At 41.6% G+C, this 14,286-nt stretch overlaps 1 protein-coding gene across 9 annotated transcripts in view; it reads left to right on the forward strand.

Moving 5' to 3' along the window:
* ryr3 (ryanodine receptor 3) overlaps positions 1-14,286 on the forward strand; it is a 128,507-nt gene that overhangs the window by 36,317 nt on the left and 77,904 nt on the right. For all 9 annotated transcript variants that reach the window (XM_065963677.1, XM_065963678.1, XM_065963679.1 and 6 more), the window contains 11 exons: positions 523-622; positions 824-917; positions 1,871-1,945; positions 3,697-3,853; positions 5,702-5,866; positions 8,258-8,379; positions 8,519-8,699; positions 9,952-10,087; positions 12,791-12,886; positions 13,015-13,133; positions 14,127-14,260. In XM_065963677.1, coding sequence (XP_065819749.1) covers positions 523-622; positions 824-917; positions 1,871-1,945; positions 3,697-3,853; positions 5,702-5,866; positions 8,258-8,379; positions 8,519-8,699; positions 9,952-10,087; positions 12,791-12,886; positions 13,015-13,133; positions 14,127-14,260 — 1,379 coding nt within the window. The remainder of the gene's footprint in view (positions 1-522; positions 623-823; positions 918-1,870; positions 1,946-3,696; positions 3,854-5,701; positions 5,867-8,257; positions 8,380-8,518; positions 8,700-9,951; positions 10,088-12,790; positions 12,887-13,014; positions 13,134-14,126; positions 14,261-14,286) is intronic.

The following is a 14,286-nucleotide window of genomic DNA, read 5'->3' on the forward strand; positions in this document are numbered from 1 at the left end:
CCTCTATTAGAGAGACAGGAGAGTGGATAGAGTTTTATGTATTGGGGCGAGAGAGTGGGGAGTGACATTTGGGAAAGGAGCCACAGGTCAGATTTGAACCCAGGCCACCCGCTGCCACTGGCGCCTGCACTTTACCCACATCACATCTTGCCAGGATAAAGTTGAAGGTCGTGATCATTCTTTGCTTTCAAATGCACCGAGATCCGGTCTGTAGGACTCCAAAGTGTTTCTGCTTGAAGGAATCACTGTCGAGTATTATCTGGACATTGCTGCATTGAGAAGCAGCGGTGCAGCACTGCTTTTGACCCTGCTGTGTTTTAACTCTGTTTGGCAGCTCAGGAGGAGAGACGAGATGTTGTTTAATCTCTCTTCAACCCCAGCACTGGGACTTCTCACTGCTCTGTGCAGTACAGCTGAATCTCAGAGTCTGTTTATACTCGCTAACACAACTCCTCTCCTGGCTCTCTCTGTGTCTTCAGCCCTCTTGTTTGATGTGATTTTAAACCTGCTTCTCTCTTGCAGCACCTCTCTAACTCCAATGGCAACATCCAGGTGGATGCCTCCTTCATGCAGACCCTCTGGAACATCCAGCCCACCTGCTCTGCAGGAAACATGGCTGTAGGCAAGTTCAGCCCCTGATATACACTAACAGCTTTCATCCATTGTTTTCTAAGAAAGTTAATACAGTGTTTGCAAAGATTACAACCAAGTATGTTTGATACTGTACTGCATTGAAACTTGTAATTTTCCATGTCAACATTTCACTGTATGGTTGACCTCTGAATGTAAAATGTATCTTGTAAATGTTGTTTTCTCTCATCAGGGTTTTTAATTGGTGGACATGTGATGCGTCTTTGTCACGGACACGATGAGAGTTTGACCATCCCGGGAGCAGACAAGAGTGAGAAGGAGCAGACGTAAGTTGCTTAATAACTCAACTAAAGTGATTTGTTGTCTTATGGCCACAGAGTCATTATTTGAAATAGAAGAAATGTAAGAATTGGGGAAGAATGTTTTGGGGAAATAGAATTAAAAAAAAAAAGCTTCCTCAACTCTTGAAACAGTCCTTTAGACCAGTGGTTCTCGACTGGTTTAACCGAAGGACCCACCAACAACTCCTTCATGAAAGTCAGGACCCAAATTTCCAAGATGTTTTCAACCAATCAAATGTATTGAATGAAAAGTAGTGCAGTTTGGACGTCAAAGAGAAAGAAGAAGCTGTTTTAAGAGCACTTCTCTGACTTTTTGACACACTTGTTTTTATAGTCACATGTTCACAACCCACTGAAAAAAAACTCCACGACCCACTTTTGGGTCCCAACCCACCAGTTGAGAACCACTGCTTTAGACTCTTTGCATCAAAGTTTTTGTCAGCCAGCAGAATGAGACTTTTGGATTGTTTTCCTGAATGTAAATCAGTGTGACAAAATGAAACAGTTCCATTTGCAGCTCCAAACTCTATTAAGTAGAAACAAAATCTAATCTGTAAAGGGATATTCAATCATTGTTTTTTTGCTTTCCACTTGGATTTAGTGTTTTGTACAAGAAGTAAGAATTGGGTTGTTTTTCATCAGTAAATTTTAGATGTTTAATCATCGTAATGATTATTTTTTGTGGATTATTTTTCTCTCAGAATGATTACCACAAAGAGCAGATTATGTCTTTGTATCCGACTAAAAATGTGATTTTCTTGTCTTGTAATTAGTGATCATAATTGAATGGGTAATGAAAGTAAATAGCTTCAGCTTAACAGACTGATATAGAGCTTTAGCTATGGTGGAACATATTCAGTTATTTAATCCCCCACTGTGACTGAAAAGCCTCGGAAATGATAGAATGAATCTATTTTTGTTTCCTTTTTTGCTCTCAGAATAGTCAACTATGAGGCGGGTAAGGGAGCATCAAAGGCCCGCTCGCTTTGGAGACTGGAGCCTCTCAGGATCAGGTGAGATCACACCAAAACACACACACACACACACACACACACACACACAAAGACAGACACACATGCTTAATAAAATGGTGTAAAAGTCACAGCTTCTGTCTTGTATCTTATATTTAAACCTCACCTCCCTTTACTAAGAACGGTCATCACCAATTAGTTGAAGAGAAACCTTCAGAAGGTTTGGTTCAGGTTCCCATCTCTTTCAATCTACTTCTCTCTCTCTCTGTCTACCCCCCCCTCCCTCTTCTGCTCTCTTTAACTGGCCACCCACGCAATTTCCCTCCAGTCACATCGTCTGCTGGCTCTCCCTGGGACCGCCTGTCAGAGTCTGTACACTATGAAGCGATTGCAGGTGCCTCCATTAATGCACATGTTCTCGCTCCTGGCTCAGGGAGGAATTTTAAACGGTGTTTTCCACGCTGCATCAGCCTTATGGAGAAAGTAAAGCTCCTCTGACAGCAAAAAAAAAAAAAAAAGTTTCACTTAATCTGTGTCTCGGGCTAATATTTTCATTCCATTTGCAGACTGGTTTCACACACAGTTCAACATGTAATCCAAGAGAATCTTTGAGAAGTTTGTTTAAGCATTTGAAGGAATTTGATTTTGCTACATTTAAAGCAGAAAATACACATTTAACTTTCAGGGTATTTATTATTTTATAATATATATTTGTATATAAACTCCTCAAAAAAAGTTTGGAAACATTATTTTGGTCAGTTATTTCGCCCCTTTATTAATACTAATTGGTGTCGTATGTCATATCGTTGGAAAGCCTGATTAGTCACCTTTACAGTGAGGTATAACTTGTAAGGATCGTGCATTCGTGGAATGTGCAACACAGCTAAACAGGTGAGTAGCGCTCTCAAAAAATGTGACAAAATCCCCTGAAATGTTCTCCTGTTGGTATTCACTGTTTTGAGCTTCAAGTGCTGCCAGGTGTGTGCCAGTTACAGGTGTATGACTGGCACCTGACTAACAGCACTTGTGGGATCATCTTGGGCATGCTGTTCATGCCAGAGTGACCAACACACCTTCAACAACTCCAGGTTGAGGAATGGGATGCCATCCCATTCCGAAATGTGACCAGGCTGGTGACCAGCATGAGGAGGAGGGGCCAAGCTGTTGTGGCCTCGTATGGATCTTCCACACACTGCTGAGGTCCCTGACAGTGTAAAATGAATGAAGTGTAAAAGATGTATTACTGTGGGAGAGTGCAATCATCCATTCCACCAAGCAACTCAAACTACAGGAGTGAATACCAACAGAACAACATTGCAGGGGATTTTGGCACATTTTTTTAGGGCGCTACCCACACGTTTAGCTGTGTTGCTCATTCCATGAATGCATGATCCTTACAAGTTATACCTCGTTGTAAAGGTGACTTATCAGGCTTTCCAACGATATAAAATACGACACCGATTAGTATTATTAAAGGGGCGAAATAATTGACCAAAATAATGTTTCCAAACTTTTTTTGAGGAGTTTATTTGACAGGTGGGTGCGTTGTATCTGTTTGCCAGGAGGCTTCAGGCTCGCCTCAGCTCCGCCTCTTCGTCTGTTTCTAGGTTGTTGTAAGTTACATGTATAGGTTGAGACAGCGTTTTCCAATTTAGAAACGGCCATCGCTGGGCTTCATAACACCTCTTCAGAAACCAATTGGGTGACGTCACTGAGACTAGATCCATGTCATGAACAGCTACATGCTATACTCTCTGTATAAAAACTTTGTGACGCCGGTCCTCTTTCTTTAGCTGGAGCGGTAGCCACATCCGCTGGGGTCAGGCCTTCCGACTACGCCACCTCGCAACCGGTAATTACCTGGCCCTGACTGAAGACCGAGGACTGGTCCTCCAGGACAGGGAGAAGTCTGACACTGCAGCCACTGCCTTCTGCTTCAGACCCTCAAAGGTTAGCGCTCACGCTCCTTGTATAAACATGATTTATTCATTATATTTCTACTACTAGCTCTTATGTGCCCCTTGAGCAGGGCGGTTGCAGCCGTCTCCAGGCCGCTGTTGATGTAAATACATTTCCAGGGCAACTTTCCCCATTAAAGATGTCTCTAAATATTCCCCCCCCCCCCTGACTACTTCATCAAAGGCTCAAGAGGCGGCTCTGTAAGCTCTTAATGAGCTCATGACTCGCCACAATGAATTGACCTTTTCCCAGCTGCTGAGTAGACAACTTTGTGAATGTTGGAGCAAACATTCGCGTTGTGCCCGAGCGTAATCGCCTTTCACTGGGATGAAACTATTTTTAACGAAGAAGTCAAGTGCAATCCGTATAAACAGTATGAAATGATTCAGTGTGATGCATTTGGGGGATTTTCAGGATGGCTTTTTTTTTTTTTTTTGTATTTTCTATTTGCCTTTGTTTATTTATTCCCCACAATGATTGAACTTTTTGTGCCCCAGACTCTGTTTAGAACGCTGTCTCTCTATCCGTCTGTTCCTTTTGTTCTAATTGGTTGTACTCCAAAAATAGTCTCGCTCCCTAAAATAACCTCCAGAAACAAGCACATGGCTTTTTTTTTTTTTGTGAACTTGTTTGTGAAGCTCGGAAAGGTTTTTTTATTCCAGTAAATTTGTGCAGCTTAGACAGAGAATTTAGTACAGAATTTTTCAGAATGCTGTCACTTAAATTCTTCATATTGTTCAATGCTAAAGAATTAAATTGATTTCTTTTTTAAAACTGTTGAAAGTCTTAACACAAATCTACTTTGAATATTGAAAAAAGACAGACAACAGGAGCGCTTCTGGTATCCCTCAAACCACCGGAGCTCATTGAATGGAGGACTTCCTTAAACCTTAAGACCAAAAAAACAAAAATCCAGGTCCGGGATGGTTAGAACATTTTTTTTTAAAAGCCCTTTAATTCATTGGGCTTGAAACATTAAAATACACCAACGCCTATCTGCTTGCACCTTCTTCAGGGTGCCATCGCTTCTTAGAATATTCTTTGTCAAGTTTTGAGTTTAACCTCCCTTTACCTCTTAGGTGTCCCGTTGAAAATGTGGAAATATCCCAGCTAATCCCCTGGACTTACTGTTTGTTGTGCGTGTAATTGTGCATTATTATCTCGTGTTTGAAACTGCTACAGTGACATTAAATAGCACAGTGAGTCACCTTCACAGAGTGCCATTACGTCCCCGTAGATATCCTTTTATCTCCAAATGCTACCGTATGAAATCCTCTTGAGTGCTGCAATTTTTTGTTTTTTTTCTAACCTGTCCCACTCCTGACATCACAGTGTAAATGCCCTCTGTGATCACAATATCCTGCAGTGCCTTCAGGCTTTTTGGGGATTACTGATGATTCATGGTTCTTTTGAAAATCAAATATAGAAAGTAAACTCTCTTATTTTATGTAGATTGCTTAGTCTCTTCTTCGTCTGCCGATCGCACGCGTCCCCAGTACCAGTCGGGTCCTGAAGCTAAAAAGGTCAACGCTCTGCCGTGTTGAACATCGGCATTAATGTGTTCCCGACTGCTTTCTGTCGCCTGCTATTGTCTGCCTCACTCCATCTCTGCTGAGCCAGACGTGAAGCAGAGCTAATGAGGCCAGCAGCAACCTCCCTGCAGGCCAATGAACGAACTCTCTCCTCAACCTGCCTCCTCTGATTTACGTCTCATCATAACACATTGTTGTTTGTCATGTCTCAGTGCCTCTGTGTTGTTGTTGTTGTTGTTGTTGTTGTTGTTGTTGTTCTCTCTGTTGCATATCTGGTAACACGTGCCTCTCAATGTCAACCCGACAGGAAAAGGGAGACCTGGGCCCGAAGAGGGACATCGACGGCATGGGAGTCCCAGAGATCAAGTACGGGGACTCGGTCTGCTTCGTCATGCACGTCGCGACGGGACTGTGGCTGTCCTACATGTCGCCTGACGCCAAATCATCCCGCCTGGGGCCGCTGAAGAGAAGGGTAAGCCCAAATAAAACTGTTCCTCTGCAGATAACTATTCATACTGAATCCCTTCAGAGGTCACGTTATAATGCAGACTTATTCAATTAACTTTATTGAATGATTCCTGTATGCATCAAAATATTTCATATTCATACAGAGTAGTGCTGTTTTATTTTAACAGTTAATGAGATGTATTTGTCTATAAAGTTAGTTAAACTAAAGCGAGTGAATAAAGCAGGTACCTTTTTAGAAGAAGTTCATTTTCTTGTGAACAATCCCAGCTGTGAGATTCATTTAGTTTATCTCAACCTTTTATTTTTGCTTAGATATCTTGTTGTTGTGGTGTTTTTTTTGTTTTTTTTTACATTTTCAGCTCACCAGAAGAAACAAACTCAATTTTTCAGGCGAATAGTTTTTTTCTTTCACAGTTTAAGCTCCATGTTTACTCTTTGCAAACACAATCCCATCGCTCTGTTGTTAGACTGCAAGCTAAACAAACAGGCACCTCCGTCACATAGAGTGAATCCACTGCACTATAGAGCTGTGTACGGCGACTTCTGTGTGCAGAACGTAACAAACAGACAACAAGCCTTTCTAAAAATCCCCCATAATTTCGATAAGTGGAGTCAGAGCAGCAGACTCTTGTTTCTCTCTGTGTAGGATAACACACACTCATGCTGTGTGTTGTGTTTTTGTTTTCACAGTTACTTGACGCTTTTAGGCTTCATTAGCTATAAAAAAAATTAAAATAGAACAGAATATAATTTTTGGGATTCATGTAGTGTGATAAAAATAATAGTAGATAGATTCAGATAAATACATTTTTTAATAAATTAACTTTTTGAGTATTTTTGAGTGAATAGTTCTTTACGTCATGACATTCACAAAGCTGACATCAGTCTCCTCATGTGTTTATGGTGAGATCCTGCACGCCTGTCATAGCTCGTCCCCATCACCTCGAGGTCTATGTTGGGAGTAGCATATCACACCTAATGGCACCAGTTGGTCACACTGTATGGTTGTCTAAACACTTACCTCACCCTGGTGCACATTTATTTACCTCCCTATTTAAAAATTATTTTCTGACCTGGATACTCGCGGCACAACTCCTCTCCCCTGACTCCCACCCGCTCTGCAGACGTGATGTAGTATCCCGTTTGGATGTGATAATGGGCCACGGTGATGGTGACAGTTAGTTTTGGGTGAGACGCGGGGGGATTAGGGCGGCACATGAACACTGCTCATCGCTGGGCAAACCTCCAGGGACCGACATCAAACCGCCACCTTGTGCCGGCGCCAGGCAGGCCCTGCAGCTCTGGCAGGGTGCCAGTGCACCTGATATGTTAGAGGCGATGGTCAGTTTACACTTGGACCCACCGCCCACCCTTCTCGCTAATGCTGTTTGATAACAGCGAGTCGGGTTTCGCTGAGCTGTAGTGGTGTAAACCTACTTTCATTACATCCTCGAATGTTTCATTCTAAAAGCTTCTGGAGAAATAGCTTGTTGAGTATCTGTTTTAACTTTTTATATAACTGGCTACTTAAAAAAAACACTATTGAGGGGGCGCCAGTGGCCTAGTGGTTAGTTCGCGTGCACCATGTATGGAGGATGTAGTCCTTGAAGAAGACTGCCATGGTTCAAATCGGACCTTTGGCTCCTTTCCTGCATGACATTCCCCACTCTCTCTTGCTCGCCCTGATTTCCGACTCTATCCACTTTCCCTTGCCTTTAGCAGAGAGATAGAGTAGAAATGAATAGAAAGTCTTCATTGTCATTAAAGGCTTTATATACGATTTTTTGATCCAGCAGATGTCGCCCTTGAGCACCTGCATGAAACCAAAACAACTGGCGGTGCATTGTTGTGTTAGCATGCTAATGCTAGTGATCTTTATTATGCTCGTATCTTCACACTGCATGTAAATTTACCTGAAATGAGCGTGATCTAGAAACACAGTTAAGCAGTGAGTACAGTATGTTATTCTTCTTTTCTCTAGTCCCTCAATTAAACAACTTTTATACGAGAGGGGAGGAGTCAGCCGGCTGTCCAGGCGATGTAAACAAAGTGAAGATAGGACTCTGAAAACTCTGAAAACATCACAGACAGTGGGACTCGGGTGTTACACCCATTGTAGACAGTCATGACTCACAGAGTTATTTTCAGAGGATATACTTGATTTCTATTATATTTAAGTGTGAGAAATCGCATATAAAGCCTTTAAGACAGCAGTCATACAGGTATCCAACAAACAACTGACTTGGATGCAAGTTGCTGATCTAATTTTCAAAAGTCTAATTGAACAAAAAAAGTTATTCACTGATGCCTTGTTGTTACAGTGTCTTTGATGCGTTGGGTCCTATAGTCATCAGGAAATGTCTATTAATGTGTGTGTGTGTTTATTCTGGTCTAGGCCTGCCTGCATTCTGAGGGCCACATGGACGATGGTCTCATCCTGCAGCGCTGTCAACATGAGGAGTCTCGGGCTGCTCGCATCATCCGCAACACCACTTTACTCTTCACCAACTTCATCAAGTAATCACTTAAAAACCACTTCTATGTATTTTTTCAACACAATCGTACAAAAAGACAAAACTCCCAACACAATGTTAATTCTTGCTTGGTGTGTTTCACATTTTGAAAGCTTGACTCTTCTTGCTTCTTGTCCCTTTAGGGCTTTGGACAGCACTGTAGATGGTGTGTCCGCGGAGGTGGCCGGCTATGTTGAAGAGGTGCTGCAGACACTGAACGACCTGATCGAGTACTTCAAACAGCCCGATTCAGAGCTGGAGCACGAGGAGAAGCAGGTCCTTCTGCGTTCACTCATCAAACGTCAAGACCTCTTCAAAGAGGAGGTGAGAGTCGTTTTTGGAAAGACCGTTGTTTGATAAAGATTTTGGAGACTTGTTCATAGCTGGTATGCTGTTTTTCTGGTCAGTTTGATGGCTTTATTTATGTGCAGGGAAAAAAGTGTCCTCTGGCAAATGAAGATTTTATCTTTAATTCTTGGTCAAGATCAGTAAAAGTAATCAAAATAAACTTGAAGCCTGTTTTATAACTTTAAACGGGTTATTATGTTGTTCCATATTTTTTAGACATTCTTATATTGTTACAATGCTGGATAGTTATCATAAACTTGGACAAAGTTTCAAAAGTAAATTAAGTAAATTAATAGACGTCTGAGTAATCCCTCAGTCTTCACAGCTCAGTCTGCAGGCTGCTCTATCAATCAGTCAAATAATCAATCTTTATTTCTATAGCACATTTAAAACAACCTTGATTGACCAAAGTGCTGTACAAGCGTAAAAAAAAAAAGACAATGTAAAAACAACATATATGGTTGCAAAAACTGAAATTAAATCATGGTTATGTCATTGGTGATGTGTGTGTCACTTTTTTGTTTTGGTCTGTTTTGTTTTGGTTTTGTGTTTGTGGGATTTTTTTTTTTTTTATGTGGGTTGCTTGTTTTTTGTTGTTATATTTAAAAAAAAACAAAACATCTAGAATGAAACACAATAAATAGGAGCATGAATACAATTTCAAAATGTCAAGCTCAAATTGTATTAAAAGCCAGAGCAAAGATTTGAAGTTTTACGATGGACTCTGCACATAGGCAGGCAGGTTTTTTGTACCTTGGAGATTTTGTGACATCACTAAGCCATGAAAGTCTTTATATGTTGAGTATATCCCAGGCACAGCAGGGTCCTGGAGAGATGACCAATCGGATGAAATTAGGCGTGTAGGTGTGGGGGGGGGGGGCCTTAGCAAACAGTAAAAACATGTCAGACAGAGGCCGAACTGAGAGTTTTCATAGACACCAGGATGAGATAAATACGTTCTTTTGACTTGTAAATGCAAAGCTACAGGCGAGGTGTCACAAAGTCAAGACTTAAAAATTCAAAATGAGCATGATATATTGCGACTTTTTCTTAATAAACGATCGTCAATTTGTCCACTGTTGTGTCATTTGAAAACAAAAAATATTCTCTTGATTACTTCCCTCCATAGAGCCTATTTAAGAAATGAATTCACATCGTGCCACTGTCAGTACATGCTGTCTGTTTAGAGGGGGGTGAATCACGGCTGACTCCTGACCCTTCTTCTCAGGGCATGCTGACCCTCCTGTCCAAATGCATCGACCGGATGAACCTGTACGACAGCGCCGCTCACTTTGGAGAGATGGCAGGGGAGGAGGCGGGCGCAGCGTGGAAGGACATTCTTAACCTCCTCTATGAACTCCTGGGTAAGCGTGTACTGAGTGATCGATCACGTGAAATGTCCACATCTTCTGTCAGCGCTGTCAGCTGTCGACCCGGAGTCCACATGCAGTATTAATCTTTCCCCGAGTGTCTTTGCAGAATCCTCTTACTCTCCTTTAAAACTTGAAACTCTCCTGTTCCCCCTCTCCTTCTGCCGTCCTTCTTCCCTCCATAAACACCCTCCTCCCCTCCGCTTGTTTTTCCTCAATGCCACATCTGGAGTTCGCAGCTGGTGATGGCCTTTACATGACATTTATTTGTAATTATTTGTGACAAGGGAGTTGAGGGAGAAGCTAAGTGTGCACTCTTCGTTTAATAATCCGCCCTGCCTTCCGTTTAGGACACATCCTTCTCTGAGAGCGGTGTGGGCACATTACGAAGCATTGAGCTGCATATTTGAAAAGATGACGGCGTCATTAACAAAATGCCAGCCGTCACAGGTGCTGGCATTATCCCGTTGTCTCGGTGGGCCTGCACATGAGTCATGAATGCTCAAGTTCTGACCCTGAGAAGTTTCATTTTTGCACAACTTTTTTTTTTTTCTTGGGTAGTTTGTTTTGCTGTCATCGAAGCTCTCCCATCAACAGCTACCCCTCGGCTCACCTTGACTGCCCTTATATTCATCATAACCTCCCCAGCATGTACTCCCAACGTGCACACACAGTAAACACAGACGCTCAGGCCTCGCAAACACACTCATCGCAGTGCACTCCAGCCTCACCCACAGAGGGGTCACCCCCAAGAATGCAAAGGCAGGTTTTTTGCATGATGAATTGTGCGGCGGCCTTGTTTGTTTTGACTTCTCCTGGCCTTCAGAAAATAAGTCTGTCCGTTTATTTGAGGGGGATTAAACAGAGTCATTATTAGAATTTAAATCTCCAGGTGGACAACTGACCTTAAGGTATTTTTTGAATTAGTCTTATCAGTCATCCCCTTGAGAGATCAGGACTCATTTTACAAAAGAGACACGTGTCCTTCACAACAAACAAAACAGCAAAACAGAACGACACACTGACGCTATAAAGATTTCATTTAAACATTTTTAGATAATTAAGCTTAAAAATCTCTGATAGGAAGGGTGGATGGCAGTTTTCAGTTTGTTACATTTAAAAGGTTCAGAGAAACAAAATCTACCAATATTTGTGTCTACAAGAGGGATATGGTGCAGCAGTAGATCTGCCCAAAGGGACTTGGGTTGGGAACCGGAGGGTCGCTGGTTCAAGTCCCGGTGCGGACCATAATGTGGAATTTGGTCTGGTAGCTGGAGAGGTATCCTTGAGCAAGGGACCAGACCCCCAACCCACCCACTGTGTAGCAGCCCCACTCTGACATCTCTCCACTAATGCATGTCCACAGGTCCTGTGTGTGCATGTGTGTGAGAAGCATGTCTCTCAATAACAGAGTGTAAACCAGAATTTCTCCTTTATGTAATATTGAAAAAAATTAAATTGATATGTACAGTTCAGTAGCTGATGGATTGTGTTCTGTAGTTAATGGATTAAATCAGTAAGAATGTAAGGTAATGTGGAGCTTTAGCAGTAAAGGTTTACAATTGAAGTGCCAGTGTATCATCTGTTACAAAGATCAGTGATGACAATGAAATTAGTCAAGTATGATTTGTACTTTTCCAGGGACAGACATGTAGTTTGACTGCATGTGGGCTTTGCGAATGAAGAGGATAGAGAGGATTTTTAACTTCTGTACAAGAACGATTGTTGAATTCAAGTTTTTGGAGTCAAAAGTTGACATGGGTCTTATGAGGACATTGACATCAAATTCATCCCCTGTGTTGAATTATTCAAAAGAAATAGAAGAAAGAAAAAAGTCTTCCCACTGACAACAAAGAAACAGAAAAGGCTCTTCAGATGCAGGAGGAGAAAAACAATGTGAAAAATATGACCCCAAAAACAGGATTTTGCTCAGATAAGCACGAATATCATCTTCACAATGTAGAAAATGGATCCTGGTTTAACACTTAACACTATTCATACTTGTCACTCTTTAATCAAATGTTACCAGTCTTATTATTCAAAGCTCATTCTTTTCTATTGAATATACACCTTGTTTCATTCTGTTTGATTCATAATATAGTAAATGCTAATGTGTTCATTATTTGAAGTCTGTAGCCTCAGGTTCCTCCTCGGTCTCTGACTTTTAATTTCATGTTCCCTGGCCTTTCTTCGTGATGTGGCTCGTGTCGTCGTCATTCTGAATGATAGCTTTCCTGAAAACTAAGAAAGGAAAGATTAGAAGAGATTAGACACCCATCAGTATTCCCTTGGCACAAAGTGCCGTTAAATTGTTTCCTGGGTGTTATCAGTCCAGTGTCCCTGAATCCTAATGGTGAAAAATGAGACAGTAAAGTAATAAGACCACTTTTTAATGTCGCCATGGTGACGGAGAGGTGGGAACATACCTCCAATTTTTAGAGAGCTGAGAGCACCCGAGTTCACATTGGCTTGAAAATTGTTCTCATGTACTTTCTATTAGAAAGGTTGACAGTCTTGGTTTCACAGAGTTCATGAATTGTAATATCTGCAGAGGGTGTTAGACAAACACTTAATGTGGACAGCACAATGGTGGACTTCCAAAGGTCTTTTTAAACCTCTAACCTCATTATTTATGTCTTTTACTGAAGCGTGTGTGTCATTTATTTGAACTTTTTGAAAACTCTGTCCTGTGTGCAGCCGCGCTGATTCGAGGAAACAGGAACAACTGCACCCAGTTTTCCCGCAACTTGGACTGGTTGGTCAGCAAACTGGAGAGAATGGAATCTTCATCAGGTATTCAATGAAGCCCATTTTCTGATTCCTCTACAAAGGTTATACAGTCTTAAAGCAGTCTGAGAAAACTCTCCTGTTGATGCTTAAATGTGTTCTGTTATTGACAAATATTTTGTCTGACCTTTTAGGGATCCTGGAAGTCCTCCACTGTATCTTGGTAGAAAGTCCCGAGGCGCTGAACATCATCCAGCGAGGTCACATTAAATCCATCATTTCTCTGCTCTACAAGCACGGGCGCAACCACAAGGTGGGTACACAACAGTGGGAGCACAACAGTTTAAAAGTCTGATCAGTGACACAACTCCTGGTGCACTAGTGCGAATATGAAATGATTTGACCGAGTGTTGTACCGTCAATACTAAGAAACAAAACTTAAGCTGCTAGCAGACAATGATTCTGTCAAGCACAAAACTTATAAGAGAGTATTTGTGGGTTGGGATGAAAATAAAGAAAACTTGTGGTTATAATAATGAAAATGTTTTATTTTCTTTGCGAGAGTGTTTTTTTACACTTTGCTTATGTTTAAGTGTGGCACTGATAAGTGAACAGGTGCAGTACCTGAGTGTAGAATAACATATCTTTTATCAAAGCACTGGTTATGTCAGAAATCATTCAAGATATCCTCTTTGTGAGTGTCATTTGTGCTTTTCGTTATTCTCTCTTGGGTTCATAAATTGATTTATTCCTGGAAAAAACTTAATTAGACTTTGAAGAGTAGCAGCATCAGCTCAGCCTCTGAAGTCCCTTATCATTACTGGATCTCAACAACAAAACAGAACCCACTGTGTGTAAAGAGATTCAAGCCTGAGTAAGAATTTAAATCAGTTTATAAAACATGAATCACTTTTAAGTTAGTCAGAACTCAGTAACGTGTCCCATTGTCTTTGTTAAAGCCTTGATTGACGTATGATGGCGTTCCAATAATGTGTTGAAATGCCGCGCTCTCTCAATGTTTACGGCCGTTAATTGTCCGCGGTATGAAAGGGCATCCTCGTAAACAACAGCTGTTGATGGTGAGTGGCAGGTGGGAGTCTAGGGCCTTGTTGACCGTGCGGCCTTTTTTATGAAGTGTGCACATACTTGGAGCGCTGCAGCCTGCAGAGAATCTGACGGAATGACTGATCATTGAACTGAAAAAATAAAGCTGTAGATTTTCATCTAAAGGGTGGTTGAAAGAACTTCATTGTCATATCTGAGCAGAGCAATTTAAGTTTTGCACATGTATTCCCTTTTCTTCTAGATTCTGGATGTCCTGTGTTCCCTCTGTGTTTGTAATGGGGTGGCGGTGAGAGCCAATCAGAATCTGATCTGTGACAACCTGCTCCCCAAGAGGGACCTGCTGCTTCAGACTCGAATAGTTAATGATGTTCAGAGGTAAGAAAAAAAAAATCCTTGGGAGG

Source organism: Labrus bergylta, chromosome 15, assembly GCF_963930695.1.
Source record: "Labrus bergylta chromosome 15, fLabBer1.1, whole genome shotgun sequence".
Classification (NCBI taxonomy): Eukaryota; Metazoa; Chordata; class Actinopteri; order Labriformes; family Labridae; genus Labrus; species Labrus bergylta.